Consider the following 20,438-nt stretch of genomic DNA (forward strand, 5'->3'; position numbering starts at 1 on the left):
TGTCTTATATTGATTCATTGACATGAATGCACATTCACTAATTTGCACAGAAAAGGTTTGTTTTCATTTCAATTACAATAATATACAGGAGGATTAATTAACTTTTCTCGTACATTGTTTATTTTTCTTTCTGTTTCTTTCTTTCTTTATTAGGCTATTCATATATAGGCCTAACTATGAAAGCAAAATTGAACAATCAGCTGAAAAGAGCACAAAACCGCTATTCGGCATCTTGTTTATGACATTTTCAGTTTCACAGGGAAATGAAACAACTTCAATCAGCAAGTGGTTAACACAACTGTAATTCGACAAAACTTTTGTTAATTTTAAAACCGTTACTATGATGAAGGCTTTGCTCATTAATATTTAACAAACCTTCCTGGAGAATACAGTCACATTACAGGATTAATATTCATGAACCACGCCTTCAATAGCAGCATTCCTTTAAAGGGGTCATATGATGCTGCTAAAAAGAACATTATTTTGTGTATTTGGTGTAATGAAATGTGTTTATGCGGTTTAAAGTTAAAAAAACACATTATTTTCCACATACTGTACATTATTGTTTCTCCTCTATGCCCCGCCTTTTTGAAACGCGTCGATTTTTACAAAGCTCATCGTTCTGAAAAGCGAGGTGTGCTCTGATTGGCCAGCTATCCAGTGCGTTGTGATTGGCCGAATACCTCAAGCGTGAGACGGAAATGTTATGCCCCTCACCATACTGTTGTATTCCCTCAGCGACCAGCACGGATCAGCTCCAGGCATGACGAAGCGGATATCGTCCTCTTTTGGAAGACCAAACAAAGTAGTTTCGCTTTCACAACGAAGCACACAGCATCTTCAGGATATGGCGGCGGCAACAATACTACAGCGAGAATAAAAGTTACGCCTTCTTTCTTTGCGTGAACATTTGGGCGGCGTTATGCACAGAGCTGCCCACATCGTGACGTAGATATGTGGGGGCGTGTTAGAACGAGCCATTTTAGGTAGGTGTGGCTGACTCTTAACTTTTATAAAGAATATCTCTTTGGATTTGAGACTTTAGTCTTTGCAACTTTACAGATCTTCTTTATGCACCAAGAGCTTGTAACACTCCAAAGAGAAAGGAAAAATTGAAATCATATGACCCCTTTAATTCGCTAGATTTCGCTTGTTTTCTTTAAAAAAATCTTTTTGTATTCTGTCTATTTGTTTTCTACTTGTCCTCATTTGTAAGTCGCTTTGGATAAAAGCATCTGCTAAATGACTAAATGTAAATGTAGATGACTAGCGCCCGCCTACTAACGTCTGTCTTTCAGCCAATCAATTTGGACTACTGCTACTTCATTAATATTCATGAGCTTAGTCTTCGCCATAGTAGAAATCGCTTGCGGGTCCGCTTTACGTTTTGTCAGGGATAGTAACTACGTAAGTGCGCACTCTAAAGGGACGCTGCAGTGTGCCAGCCCCTTCCTCACACTAATGTTTATGAGCTTTGACAGCTGTCTTGTCTCTTGCGCAAACTCTGGACTTCGAGCCCGGATCCCTCAACCTTTATCTTCAACTATATCAAGCTTTCTTATCACGTCGTATCGCTCTTCTGGCCAACCCCTTTCGGACCTTGAGCAGACCCAACTCGGTCCAGACTAATTTTTTTTTTTTCTTTTTCTACCCCCTCCCCCTCTAACTGTGAAACATGACATTAAATTCCAATAAAAACGAACCTGCTGTCATTCTGGAGCGTGTCAACAGCGCGCGAACGGCTCTCTCAGATCTCTATCTGGAACAGCTGCTGCAGAATAAACCCAAGTCAGACAAGGTAAGAGGATTCGCTAAACAAACCACTGATCTCACGATTACTCACGTTTCCTTATTTCAGCATTTACATTTGACAATCGGATGTTGACAGTGTGTGTCGATAGTTTTTTATCAGTGTCACAGATAGAGTTTCTCATGGACGATAAAGATGTTCTGGTCCAGACCGGTGCAGCCCGGTTTGACATCAGCATCACACTGCTGCTCAGAACAACTTTCCTCGGCATACCATTAGATATTTTGACGGTTTTAGGTCAAATAGTTTGCAACGTAACTAGAATTAATTTCACACGACTCACATATAAAGGCGTTGAATAGATTATCGAATATTATTTTGGCATGACGCATCGTCGTGACGTCATGGTAGTGGGGAACTCATTTCCGTGAAACGGTTCTTTCGAACAGGATAGAAAAAAAACTGATTCGGTGATTCTTTTATCAAATAGTACCTTTTATGAGATCTATTCTAAAAAAAAAAACGATGGTTACACTTTATTTTAAGGTGTCCTTATTGCAGTGTAATTATACATTTAGGTACTGAGTCACATTAATTAACTACATGTACTTAAACTCTATGGTTAGGGTTAGGATTAGGGTTACTTGCATGTAATTATGCATAATTAATTGTTATTATAAGAGTAATTACATGTAACGTCTAACAAGGACACCTTAAAATAAAGTGTTACCAAAACTATGAAGCTGTAGCACGTTTGCTATTTATTACCTCCTTTTCCTCAGTTAACTTTTGTTAGTGTTTTGTTGTGATTTCACGTGTCCTTGTAGTCCATGTGAGGTAAATCTTCAATAAAATTGTGTCATAAATGCTTTTAAACAAGATATAGCTAAATATATACAATCAAGTCATAACTATATTTCCAGTTAGTTGTATGTGTTTCACTTTTTGTGTTTTGCTGTTGAAGTCACTTTCGTCCTATCAGTCAAATCCTCTGGAGAATCGCTTAGTGAACCGGCTCTGAATCACTGACAAGAAATGAATCGTTTACTTTTTTTTTTTTTTTACCTTTATTTAACCAGGAAATTAAAAACTCTTGAGATTGAAAATCTCATTTACAAGAGGGTCCTGGCCAAGATAGGCTGTGACGGCTGTGTGCGCGTCGTTTCTCGCTGAAACAAAAAAATAATAATTTATATTTATTAGTATTTCATTTAATGTGGTGGGGATTTTTTTTCAGTCTGTGCCCTTGAAAATATTCTTTTACTCTAAGATAATTTAATAGAAGCTGATTCTACTTTTTGCTGATGTCATACTAAAATAGCTTGTCATCCCAAAAATACTCATTTAAGCAAATAAAACAAAATACCAGAAACTTCCAGTTAAAGTCTCAATTTAATTATTTTCCTTCCTTGGAAAAACAATAGAGACATTGACGAGATCTCAACTAACATTCTTATAAGCTGTTAGAGATAATAATCACATCATGTTCGCCTAGAAGCCTGTATAACCAATGTTGGGGAAAGTTACTTTTAAAAGTAATGCATTACAATATTGCGTTACTCCCTAAAAAAGTAACTAATTACGTTACTTAGTTACTTTTTATGGAAAGTAATGCGTTATATTACTTTTGCGTTACTTTCGCGTTACTTTTTAAATATAAGCAGGGCTTGATTATTTTTAATATAAGAAGTTCTATTTATAGCAAATATAAAAGCCCTTGCACACCAAAAAGTGTAATGAATAAACCTCAGGCTGAAGTAAAAGTAAATTCACATCTGTACAGTAGAACGCCAGAGAAGAAACACTCTTCAGCAATAAAAAAACAAAGCACAATTGTTAGTTTATCTAAACTCATTTTTGCTTATTAGTATGGTTGAACTGGATCATCAAAGGTCAGCAGCAAAGACATTAGTTAATAAAATGGGATTAGATACATTTGTGTTATTTAACATATTTAATTATTGCAGGTTTGCAATGCCTTACGTTACTTTTGTGTTACTTTCGCGTTACTTTTTAACATATTTAATTCTTGCAGGTTTGAGTCATATTCTGAGTTTGCATTTCACTGTTTTAATTCATTTTGATGAATACTAAATCTGTTTTTTTTGCGATTGGGATGAATGAATGCACATTCACATTTAGTCTAGAACTACAGTAACATCATGTTCACACAGCGCACACAACTCTTCTGCGCTTCCGATTTCTCCTAATATGGGGACAGGAGAGCTGTCAGTCAATATGTAACGGGGCTGACGAGACGTGAGACGTGTGGATCCATCTGCAGGCTTTATTAAAGAGACGAGGTAAACTATAATGATAATTGAATTAGTCAATGTTTCAGATTCACATGTTGACTCATCGTTATCAATCTCTCTGCTCTTCACTTTTATGGGTTAATGTCATTAACTCCTTTTCCTTGTGTTACCAGCAGTACATGGGACATTATGTTCAAACATGGTAAAGACATTTCCAGTTGTGAAGTAACAAGGTTAATGATTGTTTCCTGAGATAAACTCATTGATGAGGAGACAATAGTATTCTGTAGCAAAGATAAGATTAGTGGCAGGAGGCACAATAGACATGTTAACTTTGGTTTGCCATAAGAAGTCACATTTCTAGTTAATCTTCTTGGTCATACGTGATGTCTAATGGTTTGAGGGAGACCATTGAAAAGCATGAACAAATCCTTATTATTATTATTACTATTATTCTGCTCTGGACTTCTGACGTTTAAGACTGTCTCTGGGCCTCTCTAGCTGAAAAATGTTGCACATATTCCTTTCATTCTCTTAAAATCTAAACATACAGTACACTCTAAAAAATGCTGGGTTAAATACAACCCAGTGCTATTTTTTAGAGTGTATATTGGCATATATACTTTTTTTTAAAAATAGATATACTGATGTAACCATAGCCAATAAATCTTTTTATGCTTGATATTATAAATCGATTCTAAAATCTAATGTTCCAATGTGTAAGCTCCAATGTCTTGATATTATCTGCTTCCATTATTAGTCAGTTCAGTCCAGTCCAGTGTTAATATTGGCCGATAACTTTATGGTCAATATATTGTCAACTGGAATGCCTATTACACTGAGGTCATATCTAGGGATTTTCAGATTTGGGCCTGTAACTAGCAGTGAGAATCATGAAGACAATCACTTAATCCATCATCTCATTCGAATACTAGACCTACTACCTGCAGAATACTAAGGTTTTCAAGAGGGGTCTGGAGAACAGTTTGGAGCTGCTTGTGTATAACACAGTGTCCCTGCATTGTGTTTGCCTTAGATAAAAGGACAAGACATGTAGCTTCCCTGTTCACACACATGGCTGATTGTAAGCACATTGACTGTAGCACATGTATGTGTAGCTGGTCTACAGTAGAGATGGATATTCCCCATGCAAATGTGCTTATGAACAGTAAACCTTCAAAAAAAAAATAGCATTACCATCACAAAAATCATGCAAGCAAATAAAGTTTTAAAGAATATCATAATGTTGTTGCTTATATTATTGGTCCCACTTTATATTCGGTGGCCTTAACTACTATGCACTTCAAAATAAGTACTTATTGTGTTCATACTGTATTGCAAAACAGTTTTGCTGCTATGGAGTTGGGATACGGGTAAGGTTAGGGACTGGTTTGGTGGTATGGGTAGGTTTAAGGGTTGGTTAAGGTGTAAGGAATGGGTCAACAGTGTAATTATAAATGTAATTACAGAAATTAATTACAGATGCATTTTTTTTTTATACAAGTACAATGTAAAACATGAATGTACACAATAAGTGCATTGTATCAAATGATTAATTTAAATGTAAGTACATGGGAGATAATAAAGTTTATTGCACCGTATGCATTTTGCAACGCTGCAAGCAATCAAGCGGTATATAGTGTATATATTATAGTATATATGCGAGTATATGTATGTGAATAAAGTTGGACATAACTATATATTCAACTTTATATAGAGAGCTGGACGATAATATAGCTACATGAAAAATGACTAAATGAAAAATCAGGCAGCTGAGATATATATCAATTCAAGTTTATTTGTATAGCGCTTTTCACAATACAAATCGTTGCAAAGCAGCTTTACAGAAAATTAAGTTTCTACAATATATTTAGTAGTAGCTTCTCAGTGGTAACTATGTCAGTTAATGTACATATGGCAGAAATGTACGGAAAAATCAGTTAAAGACGTAATCAAACAGACGATGAACACTATTAACAGCAATTATTATGTTGCAATCAAACTTATAGCAACATTTGGTAGTTCTGTATCTTGTTTATATCACTTTATCAGAGTTTATTGAATTGTTGGATATAATATATTTAATACAGTTTACATTTGTGTGATGTTATAAACGATCACACAGTCAAGATTTGCTATATAGTATAATAGCTAAAAATAAATAACTGTGGTAAAATCACTGTAAAGTTCACTGTTGTGGCCTATGGCATATTTAAAACTGTGACAGCGGTAATATGATAAAAGAAACCAAATGCCACAATTTTCAGTATTACAAGGCTGTAACCATGTCATGAACATTGAGGGTGACCAAACCTGTTTTTTTGTTTTTTGTTTTTTAAAGGGGTGGTTCACTGGGTTTTTTATAGGCTTGATTGTGGGTTCATGGTTTGGAAGATGACACTTTTTAAACTCACTAGGGTTGTTTTGGCTTGTGTTGCTCAGTGCAGTCTTCATAGATCAGGGGTGTGGTTGTTCCCCAGGGCATGATGAGACTAGACTCAACATACTGCAGGTATCAGCAAGAGTCATCGACTCTATCACACTTCTTTTGGTGAAGTGCACTGCAGTACATATCTCCGCAAAGGCCAGAGCTGTTTCGTCAGATGAAGGAAAACAGACTATAGAGTTTCAAACTGAGGTGTTTGAACATGATAAATCATTTCAAATATTTAGAGGACTGTCTTGGTTATTGCTGCTGTTCATTTTTTTGTGTTCAGCACTGAAAATCAGGTGACAGTTTCAACATCTTAAGCCATGCGATGACACTTCCCTGAAAACAGAGGTGGTTTTTCTTTGTCTGTTGAGTCACATGATAGTCCTGACTCAGTGAAACTCCAAAGTAGGAAGTGTATTAAAGGAGATCACGTCGCAGTCTGTTATTTTGCCCTTGGGAATGAGGATGTGTTAGGGCCTCCCACAGTTATAGAATCGGTCGCATACACACTGCAAACTTTTGGGAGTGTACAAATTAAGACCTCTATTAGCATTACAGTCAACGGTCTGATATGGGATTTACTGCAGGAGGATATGACCTCTGTAAACTGCAATAGCTTTAGTTATGCCAACACTGAATTCTGCATATGAAACATACAGTTTCACTTTTCACAGTTGAAGTGCTGATTTCACAAGAGCTTAGTCAACATATTTCTCTGCATGGACACGCATTAGTAGGTTCTGTTTAGCTGACCCATGCATTGATGTTTTATCAGCCCAATCGTGGCATGCAACCTTTGCTCAGAATGTTTGGCCGTTTCCTACCAACATGTGACTTCTCTCTGATGAGGACAGTGCTGTCAGCGGTACGAAGCGAGTTCATTGGAGGCTTTTGCTGATGGTTGATCTCCAACTGGCGGCGCACTACATTACAATTTTTACATTTTAGACAGAATTAAATTAAAAATGTGCATTACAATAATGTAAATGTATTTATAACTACAGAAATGTATTACAGATGTAATTACGAGACGGTATTTTCCAATATAAGTACAATGTAAAAACATGTACAGCACAATAACTGCATTATATCAAGTGATTAATTTGTATGTAAGTACATAGTAGTTAAGGACACGGCTGCTCAGATGGAATATTTATTTATATATTTATTTTTTTTATATTTATCTCAATATGTTACAATTTAAAAGTAAATGCACATTGTTTTTAAGGGTGGCATCTTGTCAAATATATTAAGTTTGCACTTCTGCCTCTGGTCTTAATGTGTCCAGACAGATGCTATATTTATACCGGATTGTATTACATGTAAACACATGTCAGTAAATATGCGTTTCAGGATTATCATACAGTATGTGTGCATAAATGGGTTTCTTCAGAGAATCCATATGAGCAGGAAACACAAAAGCACTGATTTGATTACCTTAATGTAGTCACTCAGACCTGGGAATCCCCATCTGTCCTGTTATCTCACTTACACTAATGGACTCAGTCTTAAAACCCTTTTACCTTTACTCTCACTCTCCCTTAGGCTAACTGAAATACAGAGAATCTAACTTTGATTTGACTTTGATACAAATCATGAGTTGTACTTTTTCTCGTGGAGGTTTAGTTAAAGCATCTGATGATAGTTGATTATCATATGAGTATCATATAATGTGCAACATCAATTTTATTTGTAAATGCTACAGCTGAGGGGCTAAACTTCAGCAACGAATAGCATATTGAGGCCTCTATTTCTTCAGGTGCTCCTCCAGATGTGCATCAGATCAGCCACATGTTGATTCTGATTTTAGCTCGTCAAAAGGGCTGTAGTAATGGAGCATTTTGGTCTTATGTAGTTCAGTATAACTTAACATCATCAAATGTGTGCAGTTCTATCCGCAACAACTTTGAGGACACCTAAAATATGAAAGGACTGTGTCAGATTTGCATGCTCTAACATTATCACAGACTAATGGCTTCCATTTGTTAAGCAGTTTACAGACAAAACGTGTTTGAGGGATTTTTAAAGAATGTTTTTCACTTCTGTTTTACACGAAAACTTTAGGTGTCTCAAGTTAAAACAGTGAAATGATTCATGGCTCAAGACAAGTACAGTTTGTCTCATTCTTTGCTTTCAAAACAACCTCTTTCAAAAGAAATGTTAGAGATTGCTTATGGTTTTGTACATGACATTTGCAGTGATCTAATTCTGATCTAAGTTTGGTCATATGAGTCTAAGCCTCTGTTTCTAATAACTTAAGATCCATGGTCCAACGGAAAGGGCTGGTTATAATACATATTGTTGAACTGCCAAAGTATAAAACCATGCTGTTATTTTTGCTAAAAACTATTAAAATGAGGAATAGCTATGGGGTAAAGTGTGCCAGTGGCTCGAATAATAGTGATAGTAAGCTTTGCATCCAAAAGCACTGTTTTCAAATTATTATAAACTTTTTCTGGCTAGTTTATTGCTCAATAATGACACTCGGTGAGGAAAAGATCTTTCACTAATTCCATTTCATCAAGACTTTAAGCATTTTTATTGTGCTTTTCCTTATTTAGAGGACAACTTGAAAGGACAGCTCACCCCCATCGACATTCATTCACCTTCATGTTGTTCTAAACCGTATGGCTTTTTTAAAGGAACACACAAGCTATTTTGAGAAATGTTTCAGTGTTTTGTGGCACAGCTTGTCCCGATTGACCAATATGAATACATAGTGGATTTTATAATGTATGAAAAAAGCATACTTCATCATAATATCTAGCTGACACCAGATTGTGCTGATCAGTAAAACCATCATGTTAGTCATCGCGTCATCAAACTCAACTCAAAGCTGAGGTCTAAAGTCCTGATCATGTAATAGTAGTAATGTGGTGTAAACTTTGTCCTGAGCATTCATGCATTGTCATGCATTTGCTGAACATCAAGACGTGTATGTAAGAGCTTTTCTGTGAAGATCACTGTAAAAGCAAGATGTGGCTTTTTTTTTTTTTTTGCGTGTCTTCTTAGTATTATTGAAATGACTGACTGCTGCTAGGGCTGTCGCGGTGAAGGAATTTCCCTTGCGGTAATTTTGAGTGGCTCAATAGCGCGGTATGCGGTATTATCAGCACATATATATATATATATATATATATATATATATATAATCTGTGTGTGTATGTGTTACGATATAGCGAGGTCATATTCAGAAACCAATGAAACCGAAACCAAATAGCGTTGAAACAGGAAGTGAAGTAAACAGAAGAGAATGACAAAATAACGATCCACATAACAGAACATAAACCTGACAATAAGATTGTTAGGCTATTGTTAGCCTATATGTATAACAGTTTGTTCTGATCATCGAATCCGACTGGACAAGAGACTTTCTATTGATATTTCCACCTGCGTGCATTCTAGACGGACTGTCAGTCAGTGCAGTTACATTGTTGCGCCGCAAAGTGGTGGAAAGGGACTGTTTTTGAGTGAGTCTTTAAACCGTTCATTCAACTACACGTTCAAAAACGCTGATTCATTCAAAGAGACAAAATGAAAAACGCTGTTAAAATCATTTTAACTGAGTGCCACGTTAGAAGGCTCAGCTGACCAATGCTAAGACAGAGATTTGGCTTTCCTTGGACATGACTACCAATTTTCACAAATATATATGACTCGCAAGTAATCGCACATGCTCAGTTGATCTCTCTCTCTCATTCGTTGGCTGTTTAGGCACGAAGTATAAAACGAGAAGGGCATAACCTTATGAAAAAAGAAAACACGCAAAAATGGCGGTTGCTGTGGTTCTTGCATTCCTCTGCGGTTTGCTCGTCAATAGCGTGGTGTTGCGATATTGCGGTTATCGCGACAGCCCTAACTGCTGCTCTCTAGGCCCACTGCTGTGTCTGTGAAAGCAGATGATTGACAACCCGAGCATCTCTGTCATATTTTGCTCATAAATAATGCTTGAGGTTACCAGATTTACCCTGGACTGGTAACCCTATAATTATAGCATGAAAGTAACAACCAACAAGATATGAAGAGTTTATTTGCAAAAACCGATAACATCCGTTTTTTTTTTATTGCGCATTCCAAGTAATATCAATCAAACTGCAGTTGGGTTGTTTTGATTAAGTAATAATAACTTGAACAATTAAAGTTCATTGAAAGTATGTTTTTTTTTTGACATATTAAAAGTTTGTTTTATAGCAAAAGCAGATAACGCCAACAGTCGTTTTTTGGCAAAGGCAGATAACTCCACATTTCTTGTTTTAGAGTTTAAAAAAAACACTCGTTTAATCTTTGTAATCTCCTCAGATGAATGGAGAATAATGCACGACAATCAGCTCATTTTTTTAAAAAGTGGCGTTTATCGGTTTTTGCAAATGAACTCTTCATATGTTGTCACACTCTGTGGACTCTTAAAAAATAAATAAAATAAAATAATAAGTAAATAAATAAAATAACTACAAGATGAGCTAAAAGTGCTGTCCTACATCCCTTATTGTATTTAGAAGTGTAGTAGTTTAGTAGTTTGTAATAATGTCAGCTGCAAAAAACTGTTCACCCTATTCATTGTACATTTTTCACTGCGCTTTTTTTTTGTAAATGCCAAAAGAAGGTTTGTGTTGGTGCTAAATCTGACCATATATGTATGAACAAAAATTGAACAAATATTAATAATTAAGCCGCTTTATACATTTCAGACTGAAATTCGATTTTAAATCACTAATAAAAAGTTGGATAAAGAAAAAAAAACAATACTGGTAGTATCAATCAAACCATTTCTGTAACACTCTTTCTCCATAAGAACTTATGCATTGGACCACTCAATTTAACATATTATTAAATAAAAGGTACCATTACTACTTTCTGAGGACGTTTGTTTAGTCATGTCAGTTGAAATCAAGCCCCCTCATCAGACAACATAACCATGCCAACCAGTTCCCAGCATTGCAGGATTTAATGAAGTGTTAAGATGTAACCGTTTAATCGTTAACCCAGGACAGATGTCCACACCGACTCTTTAATTCTAATCCTTTATCATACCGTTTTATTTTACACCTACAAACCAAAAAATTAAACGTTTACAAAATCATGTATGATTCCTCCCTAATATCTTGTCTAAGATATATGGATTCAGCTAATACAAAACTAATTATTGGGATTCCTGTAATACAGATCTTAACGTGCTCCATGTTTGCATTCCCAGGCTGCTATGCAGACTTACGACTGCAAAGGACAGGAGGTCTTCTCCAACGGCAGCGCTGGCCATATGAACGGCAAAGACACGGGCAGGATGCGAGAAGTGGCTTTTGAGAAGAACCCCTCTGAGCCACTGGTATAAACGTTTTATTTCATTTATGCATTTCATTTAATGTTTCAAAATGACTAATTCAAATGAGTTTTTTTAACATACAAAGAAGAATAGAATTAAACTCATTGGAGTCATTCAATTATTTGAAAGTAAAGATTCATCCAAACATTTTAAACGATGTCTAATTTACTTGTGTCATTCAAAAGGATTATTAAGAAGACGTCTAGTCTAAATTTGTGTTTTGTGCCTTTTCAGGGTGTAACTCTTAAGCTGAATGAAAGACAGAGGTGTACAGTAGCGAGAATATTGCATGGAGGGATGATACACAGACAAGGTTTGTTTGCAAATAATAATCAGTTTCCATACAGCTCAATGAATAATTGCTAATGACAAACCTTTTATTTATTTTTTAACAGGTTCTTTACATGAAGGTGATGAAATCGCAGAGATTAATGGGAAAAGTGTTGCTAATCAAAGTGTAGACCAGCTACAGAAGATTCTGGTGGGTTGTGTTCTCATTTGTGGACACACACTTTGCAGTGTCTTATGAGAATAGTACATTTTAGTATACTTTTAAAAAGAGCATTTATTATTAATAAAATATACTTTAAAAGAATATACTTAAGTGCGAACTGAATTTTATATTTTTGGACATTTAATGGTATGTTATTAAAAAATAAATGAAAATGTATAAATCTTATCTTAAATGCAATTAGTTTAGTGTAAGACCGCTTTCTTGGCAGCATTCACACATTGAAAAGCATTCATTAAAGGGATAGTTCACCCAAAAATGAAAATTTGATGTTTATCTGCTTACCCCCAGGGCTTTCAAGATGTAGGTGACTTTGTTTCTTCAGTAGAACACAAACGAAGATTTTTCACTCAACCCGTTGCAGTCTATCAGTCTTATAATGGCAGTCAATGGGCTCCACGGCTTTGAGAGTAAACAAAACATACACAGACAAAACCAAATTAAACCCTGCGGCTCGTGACGATACATTGAGGTCTTAAGACACGAAACGATCGGTCTGTGCAAGAAACTGAAAAGTATTTATATAATTGTTTACCTCTGATCCACCGCAATGTCTGAGCGCATTCACAACATCCGGCGCGTGACGCGTGTACGTGCTCTGGCATAGTAGACATAGATATACAGTATATAAGTAGATGCCTCATTAGTGACTGTTTCTATGGGCCGGGATACGTTCCAAAATGGCGGATGCATGAACGAATCTGGAGCGGTCGAATAGGGCATCTATACATATCTATGATAGTAGACGCATGTGCGGAAGCGATCTGTCGCGCGTATACGTCTCTCATTATTTACACAGTGCAGAGAGATTGCGGACGTGTTCACTGGCACTGCGATGATCTAAAGATATTTAGAAGTACAGGTCATCACAATGGAAGACGATTTTGATATATCATCAGACAACGTGGAATTTTTATTTGACGTCACGCGCCGGATGTTGTGAACGCGCTCAGGACAGTTGGACATTGCGGTGGATCAGAGGTAAAAAATGATATAAATACTGTTCAGTTTCTTGCACAGACCGATCGTTTCGTGTGTTAAGACCTCAATGTATCGTCACGAGCCGCAGGGATTAATTTGGTTTTGTTTGTGTATGTTTTTTTTACTCTCAAAGCCGTGGAGCCCATTGACTGCCATTATACGACTGATAGACTGCAACGGTTTGAGTTAAAAATCTTTGTTTGTGTTCTACTGAAGAAAAAGTCACTTACATCTTGGATGCCCTGGGGGTAAGCAAGATAAACATCACATTTTCATTTTTGGGTGAACTATCCCTTTAATTGGCTAAAATATATCTTAATGTAACTTCTATTTAAACTTGTATGTCATGTGTTTAAATATATGTGTCTTTACACTTGACAGCATGACACAATTCTACATGCACTGTTTTAATGTCACATTGTGTTGTATCATACGTGATAGTATACAATGAAATGGTAGAATCTCAGGAAAACTACAGAGAATTGCCTGGGTCATATTTCATCCTAAAATCTAAAGAAAAATGAAGAAATTATATTTAACATTTTGTTTTGTTAATACGAAGTATGAATGAAGTATACATAATGATAATGACGGAGGATTTTCATGACTGCCTTAGATTATTGAGAATGGCATATACTGTATCTGTGTTATGCTAATTTGAATTTGGCATGAAGATGAAGCTTCAGTTCAAGTTTCTGTTGTGTAACTACTTTATTAAAAGCTGAACTTTAAATTCTGGGTAGCTTGAGGTTTGATTAGCTATAGTTTCAAAGCAGCTCCCTGAGCACTGGCACTCCAAGATGTTTCAGTGGTTGTGTTGCTTTTGATTTAATGTTGTTGGATGCTGTTCAACATTACAGAAAGACACAAATGGTGTTGTCACATTGAAAATCATCCCCAATCAGCAAAGTCGACCCATGGCATGTGAGGTGAGTAAAAAATACAAAATAAATAAATAGCGAAACCAGTGTCACATCTTGCCAGTTTCTTGCTTTTATTATTATTGATCCCAGCCTACTCAACCCGCTTTTTCCTTTGATCAGTAAATACACAATTAAATGTTATCACTTCTTTCTTTGTCTGTCTATCCTGTATTCTTGGTTAAATTAAGGTTTGGTGTTTATCATGGGAATGGGAAACTGATTGAAAGACACAGGTGACTATTTAAAGCATCAATAGCAGATAACTACACTTACTTTTCTCATTAGATGAAGTAACTACAAACTTTCTTCTGCCATCTGCTGGTCACACAGCATCAAACTGAACTGCAGTTGATTAAAACGTATTAGACATGTTTTGATGTTGTGTAGAGCGATGGCAGACCTCATTCACCATGTACAAGTAACCATTGTGCTGCTGTAAAGTTTGAACATGTAGGTCCATCTAGAGCTTTTCTTACCATTTTTAGCCTGTAACTAGTTGTAGCTGTAGATATTGTCAGTAATCAATCAATCAATCTATCTATCTATCTATCTATCTATCTATCTATTATTTTAAATAATAGTTTAAGCAAAAATGAATTTATCACATGAAGGGATTTTTTTTTTGTTTGAAGATGCTAGTTACAGCTTCTACAGTAAGTAAGAAAGATAATATATATTAAATAATTAATGCACTGAATGCTTACAATGCATTCAGGCTATACACTTTTTTTACCAGTATGTGTGTTCCTTGGGAACTGAACCCACAACCTTTTGCGCTGCTAACACAATGCTCTACCACTGAGCCACAGTGCATTATGAAGTGCATACAATGGTTTTATGAGGGAGTAATGTTTTTCAAATAATGTTTTTGCAGACGTATATGAGAGCACAATTCGACTATGACCCTGCCAAAGATGAACTTATCCCATGCAAAGAAGCTGGCCTGAAATTCCAAACGGGTGACATTATTCAAATTATCAATAAGACGGATCCAAACTGGTGGCAAGGGAAGGTGGACAACTCCTCCACAGACTTCGCAGGACTCCTCCCTTCCCCAGAACTTCAGGAATGGTACGTTCTGACATGCATTCATCTTTTTTTGTATATTTGGTGACAGATTGACTTTCTTTGACGTTATGGAGAGATTAGTAATGTACATGTACGATCTCCCTGTCTTTCACAAGTTAAACATTTCTTTTTTTTTTCAGGCGAGTAGCAAGCAAAAGCAAAGCAACACGGGAAGCCAGTCAGTCCTGCAGTCCTTTTGGCAAGAAGAAGAAATGCAAAGACAAATACCTTGCCAAACACAGCTCAAGTAAGTGAAGCTCACCTCTGTAGCATTTCTAAGGCCTGCATGTGATTTCATATCACATGCAGTGCATATTTATTTTGAGAAAATCCTCTAATAACAGTCTTTTGAAAAATAGGCTTACATACATACATATACTTTTGGTTTGTGTTCAGTTCCATGTAGATTAATTACTTTTTGGATGTAAAGGTGACACTTCTACCAATGAAGATTAGATTTCACAATGATGAGTTGTAATAATTCTCAAATGTCACCTCCCAATAACCAGTTTATGGCTGTAATTAAAAAACAAAACACTCAATGTAGTAACCCATTATGAAGCACAAACGGTGTCTGTGTTAAAGTGCAACAGGTGTCCGCTGTTGTAGAAGCAGGCCTTAGACAGATGCTCTTGTCATGCATTAACTAAAGATTTTGTGTTTCTTCCTTAGTCTTTGACCAGCTTGATGTAATATCCTATGAAGAGGTAGTGAGACTGCCTGCATTCAACAGAAAAACTCTGGTTCTCATTGGTAAGCATTGCCATAGCTATCTTAGACACAGCTCAGACCAGCAGGGAATCCTTAGGAATGGAAGATTTATAAGAGCACAGATCATCATGGACAGCACAGACTGTGATCAAGTCTTTCCACGGTTATTAACATTGTAAATCTAGCCAAAGTTTTTTACATTGTAATTTAAAAATAAATAAATAAATTGAGGGTGTGACCATATAATTCTCTCTTCTGACAACCACAACCAATCTCTCTATATTTGTTCTTCTTTTAAAAAGGCACAGAAGCGCTATTGTGGATTTTTTTTTTTTTTTTTTTTACTATGAACCTTTTTCACATTTCCTAGTTTCTCAGCAGCAGAAGTCATCATAGTTGGGTACACTTCTAAAGCAGTGAACATGAGACTACATCATATATATTGCTTCATGATGTGTGTTTTCATGGCTTTCAAAGAGAGGGAAAAAAAATAGATAAAAGCAATAGATTGATAACAGCAGTCAGAAAACAGAAAAGTGTCAAATTTACCGTCACTCCCATAGACGCTATATTAGAAACACATTTGCTGCAGTGTATACTATTTTTTTTGTAATTTCATGCAAAGGTAATATAATACAAAGTAAAGTTTTATTAGAAGTTAATTAGAAGTGTACAGGCTAAAATGTGTTATTTATTTAAAGGTGCACCTGGAGTTGGAAGGAGCCATATTAAAAATTCACTGCTGAGTAAATATCCTGAGAAGTTTGCTTACCCAGCACCACGTATGTACTGTCCAGCTGCATGCCTTCTCTTATTCATTTCTTAAAGGTCCCCTGAAATGCTTAGAAACACACAGCGTTACTCTGTGTTGACGTCATTTTAACTGAAACAGGAAGACAGGGCGGGACATATCAAGCAGCCCGCCCCTTTTTAAAATAGCCAATAGCGTTCGTTTATATCACGAAAGCATATTTACACTGTTTGAATCGTTCCCTGTCCCCTATATAGTGCACTACGTGCCATTCACTGTACAGAAAATACTAATTCTGTGGACAAGTGACCGATTTCAGCCGCGGCTTCAGCGTCTATTTTATAGTGTAGGGGGCGGGCGCTTCAGATTCTAGAGAGCATTTGATTGGACAGAAAGTTTGATGAGAAGCTGAAGTACGATGTGGCGTCAAATAAATTTGAGCCGTTTTGGCGGAAGTGACGAACTGCAAGCTTTGAATGCTTATATCTTCTAAATGCGAATTTTGCCACTGTTTTGGAGCACACTGCCGTATAGATAACCTTATATTGATACTAACACCCAAAAAACTTTAATTTTGATTTCATGGGGACTTTAACCATGAACTCTTCCACCTGTTTTTGAGAGTGTGAGAGCCAAACTGAATTGTATACAGCCTTAAATCTATGTGTACATAGTTTACCCAAATATTAAAATTCTGCCATTATTCATAACTTGTCAAGTTGACATGCTGCATCATTTTTAGTCCATTGCAAATTGTATTTTGTGCACTATAAAGGCCCAGATGTACTTTTACAAAAACGATCAAATGTGACGTCATCTCATAAAGTTTGTTTAGAGTCTGTTATAGTTTAAAATAGCTTGCCAGCATGAACTTTTTTTGGAAACCGCTGGCTGTTAAACATCTCTGAGCTACCACTAGTTTACATACTCATCTAAACACCACATCCAGCAGTGCAGACGGTGTTCGCAAACAAGTAGAAACCATTGCTCTGCTATTTCAAACATCTTTTTACCACTGAGTGAAAACCTTAGAAAAAAAATCAATGTAAGGATACTGGGGGCTTTAAAGGGGTTTACAGTTTGTTTGTTTATTTCCCTTCCACTCCATTGATTTTCCATTGTTTTTCTGTGTAAACATGTTCTAGACTGACTTCTTTTAGTTCAACTTTTAAAAAACAAATAACTAACTAGCTTTTTGTATTGCAATTTTTGAATGCTTTAAAAAACACTATTTTCGCTTCAAAATGATTTTCTTAATCTCTAGTTTTATTTTTCATTTTTCCACTTAGATTATATTATCATCCTTAAAACAAGTTACAGGTACTTGTTAAACAAAACTGCATAAGATATTAAGACTATTAGATAAATCTTTTAGAGATAATTATTTTTTTAATTATTTATAGATCATTTTTAGAGCTTAATTTAAGATATATTCTCTGAAAGCAAGTGTTACAAAAATCTTATTTTGAGAATATTTACTAAAAGGCAAGACAAAATAATGAATCATAAAAACATACCATTTTTCTTTGTAGACACCACTAGACCCCAGAAGAAGGACGAGGAGAATGGCAAAGAATATTACTTTATTTCCAATGACGAAATGACCAAATGTATCATCGGGAATAAGTTACTTGAATACGGCAGTTACCAGGGACACATGTTCGGGACGAAGATCGAAACTGTCCACGAGATTCACGAGCAAGGGAAAATCGCTGTGCTGGATGTGGAACCGCAGGTAATGACACACTGTCAAGTCAACCGTCAATGTAATTAACATAGCATTTGATCCCTAGCATTGTGGAGATACATTCAATGAACTTTCCAGTGTCACTAAGTCTTGCTTTGACAATCAATGGTTTTCTGAACGCTTTGTTTTTTCCAGACGCTGAAAGTGCTCCGAACGGCAGAGCTCGCTCCTCTCGTGATGTTCGTTGCTCCTACAAACACTGCCAATCAGGTTAGAAACTGATTTATTCAAACTTGTTCATTTCTACTCATGCTTATGACCTGAAGGTTATAACGCAACAATCTTTCATTTTTACAATTTACTTTTCAGTCAGAGGCGGTGCAAAACATCCAGAAAGAGTCCGACAGCATCCTCGGTGCATACCGCCACTTCTTCGAAGAAATGCTCGTCAACAACGATGTAGATGAGAGTGTTAAGGGTGTGGAGGAGGCCATCGAGAGAGCCTCCTCAACCCCGCAGTGGGTACCGATCTCCTGGGTGTACTAAAACCCCAATCCCGTTCTCCAGTCGCCCCTCCAAAAGAATCCCACTCACACAGTGCTCTGCCTAATACAGTCGTTATCAAGACAGTTTGCACATGAATAAGTGTTTTATAGAATGTTTGGCAAAAAAGCAATAAGTTTGTTCTTTTTGTTTAATATGTGAATGATTTTCAAATGACAGAGCGCTATAGCATTAAGCGATGACATTGTTAGCGATGCAAAAAGGACCTCTACTGTGATTCAAAATACCACTCAGTTCATTAAGTTCTGTTGGTTTTCGATCTTCCCTGAAGTTTCAGTGTGTGTGTTTGTTTTTTTTTAAAGATTATTACATTTAAAAAAGCACGTTAAAAACACAGGGAAATTGTATCAGACAATATTTGAAAGCAGTCCTGGAATGTTCTTCATAATTATATATGGATTTACCTCAAGTCCTAATGTAAGGCACTTTTAAAAGAACTGAATAAACCTCTCCCTACACTCCAACTGCGACTCTCTTGTGTTAAAGTGTGGAAAACTGTTACTGCAACTAGCTACACCATCTTTTTCATGTTTTAGCACTGGTGTCTGTGATGAGCAGTTTCAGCTCTTTCATGGATGTTGGATTTGTGAAGTTGTCTGTGCTTGGTTTTTGTGTAAACACGGTCTGTTGTTCTTGAAACACCAAACAATTGGGCGGATAATGTTACAGATGCTAGTGCTAAGTTAAAAAGATGATATATACACATTTGTTTACTTTTTTCATTTTAACCAATCATCAAACTGCACACTCATGCACAGTCTGGCCTTCAGTGTGCCTCAATATATTTCTCCTGATAATTTGCACACTGATATTTAATCACAGTGCTAGGTCTATTCTATTTAAAGCAGCACTATGTAACTTTTTCTGTGTTCATAATTTGCAAAATGTATATAATGAGCGAGTACTTATATTTGGACTATTGTAGGCTGGTCACCGCTGCGGAGTAACACATACCTGCGTGAATCGCCATAGACATAAACTTAGAGAAGTAGCTCCGGTTGGAATGTTCTTCCGCGGGATGTGTGCAGTTCTGTTTATTAACCGCTAGAGCGCCAAAAGTTACATAGTGCTGCTTTAACATTAAAAAAAAGTTAAAGTCAGATGTATTATACCAATAATGTTTCTGTCCTGAATTGTGAGTGACAGATTCACACATAAACTTTAATGCCCTTTAAACAGTCCAAGATCATGGTGAACTTCGTCTTTCATCTAGTCTGACTAAAACACATAGCTAGTATGGTAAACAAACATTATGCTAAATATGACATTCATACACAAATGTGCCCAAAACAGACCTTTGTACCCTGCATTCAGACGGACTGGGGCAATGTAACTACACTGCCCAATTTAAATTTCCTCATTTTTGTTTTGTAGTCACTGTAGTTCTTTTTTCCATTTGTCGGTTGTTATAATCATAAATTCATGCAATTTATGTTTCCATGTAAGTGTTAGCATGCTGCTAAATTCATTATCTTTGTAAAAT

The 20,438-nt window shown here is 36.2% G+C and overlaps 1 protein-coding gene across 1 annotated transcript; it reads left to right on the forward strand.

Moving 5' to 3' along the window:
- Positions 1 to 1,210: 1,210 nt before the first annotated feature.
- LOC107661714 (55 kDa erythrocyte membrane protein-like) lies at positions 1,211 to 19,268 on the forward strand. The gene is made up of 12 exons (XM_016451457.1): positions 1,211 to 1,798; positions 11,634 to 11,762; positions 11,994 to 12,072; positions 12,155 to 12,240; positions 14,112 to 14,180; positions 15,049 to 15,245; positions 15,383 to 15,489; positions 15,915 to 15,995; positions 16,655 to 16,735; positions 18,237 to 18,439; positions 18,587 to 18,661; positions 18,761 to 19,268. Exons 1-12 carry the CDS (start codon positions 1,676 to 1,678, stop codon positions 18,935 to 18,937), a joined length of 1,407 nt encoding a protein of 468 aa, XP_016306943.1. The 5' UTR covers positions 1,211 to 1,675; the 3' UTR covers positions 18,938 to 19,268.
- The last annotated feature ends 1,170 nt before the right edge of the window (positions 19,269 to 20,438 follow it).

The sequence above is a fragment of the Sinocyclocheilus anshuiensis genome, unplaced genomic scaffold, assembly GCF_001515605.1.
Source record: "Sinocyclocheilus anshuiensis isolate Anshui unplaced genomic scaffold, SAMN03320099.WGS_v1.1 scaffold207, whole genome shotgun sequence".
Lineage (NCBI taxonomy): Eukaryota > Metazoa > Chordata > Actinopteri > Cypriniformes > Cyprinidae > Sinocyclocheilus > Sinocyclocheilus anshuiensis.

Bases quoted from the DNA above. Each gene is read 5' to 3' on its own strand.
- LOC107661714 (XM_016451457.1), top strand. From the start codon at position 1,676: ATGACATTAAATTCCAATAAAAACGAACCTGCTGTCATTCTGGAGCGT. The intron at 12,073-12,154 runs GTTTGTTTGCAA...ATTTTTTAACAG, and splicing joins AGGGATGATACACAGACAAG to GTTCTTTACATGAAGGTGAT. The intron at 18,440-18,586 runs GTAATGACACAC...TGTTTTTTCCAG, and splicing joins TGCTGGATGTGGAACCGCAG to ACGCTGAAAGTGCTCCGAAC.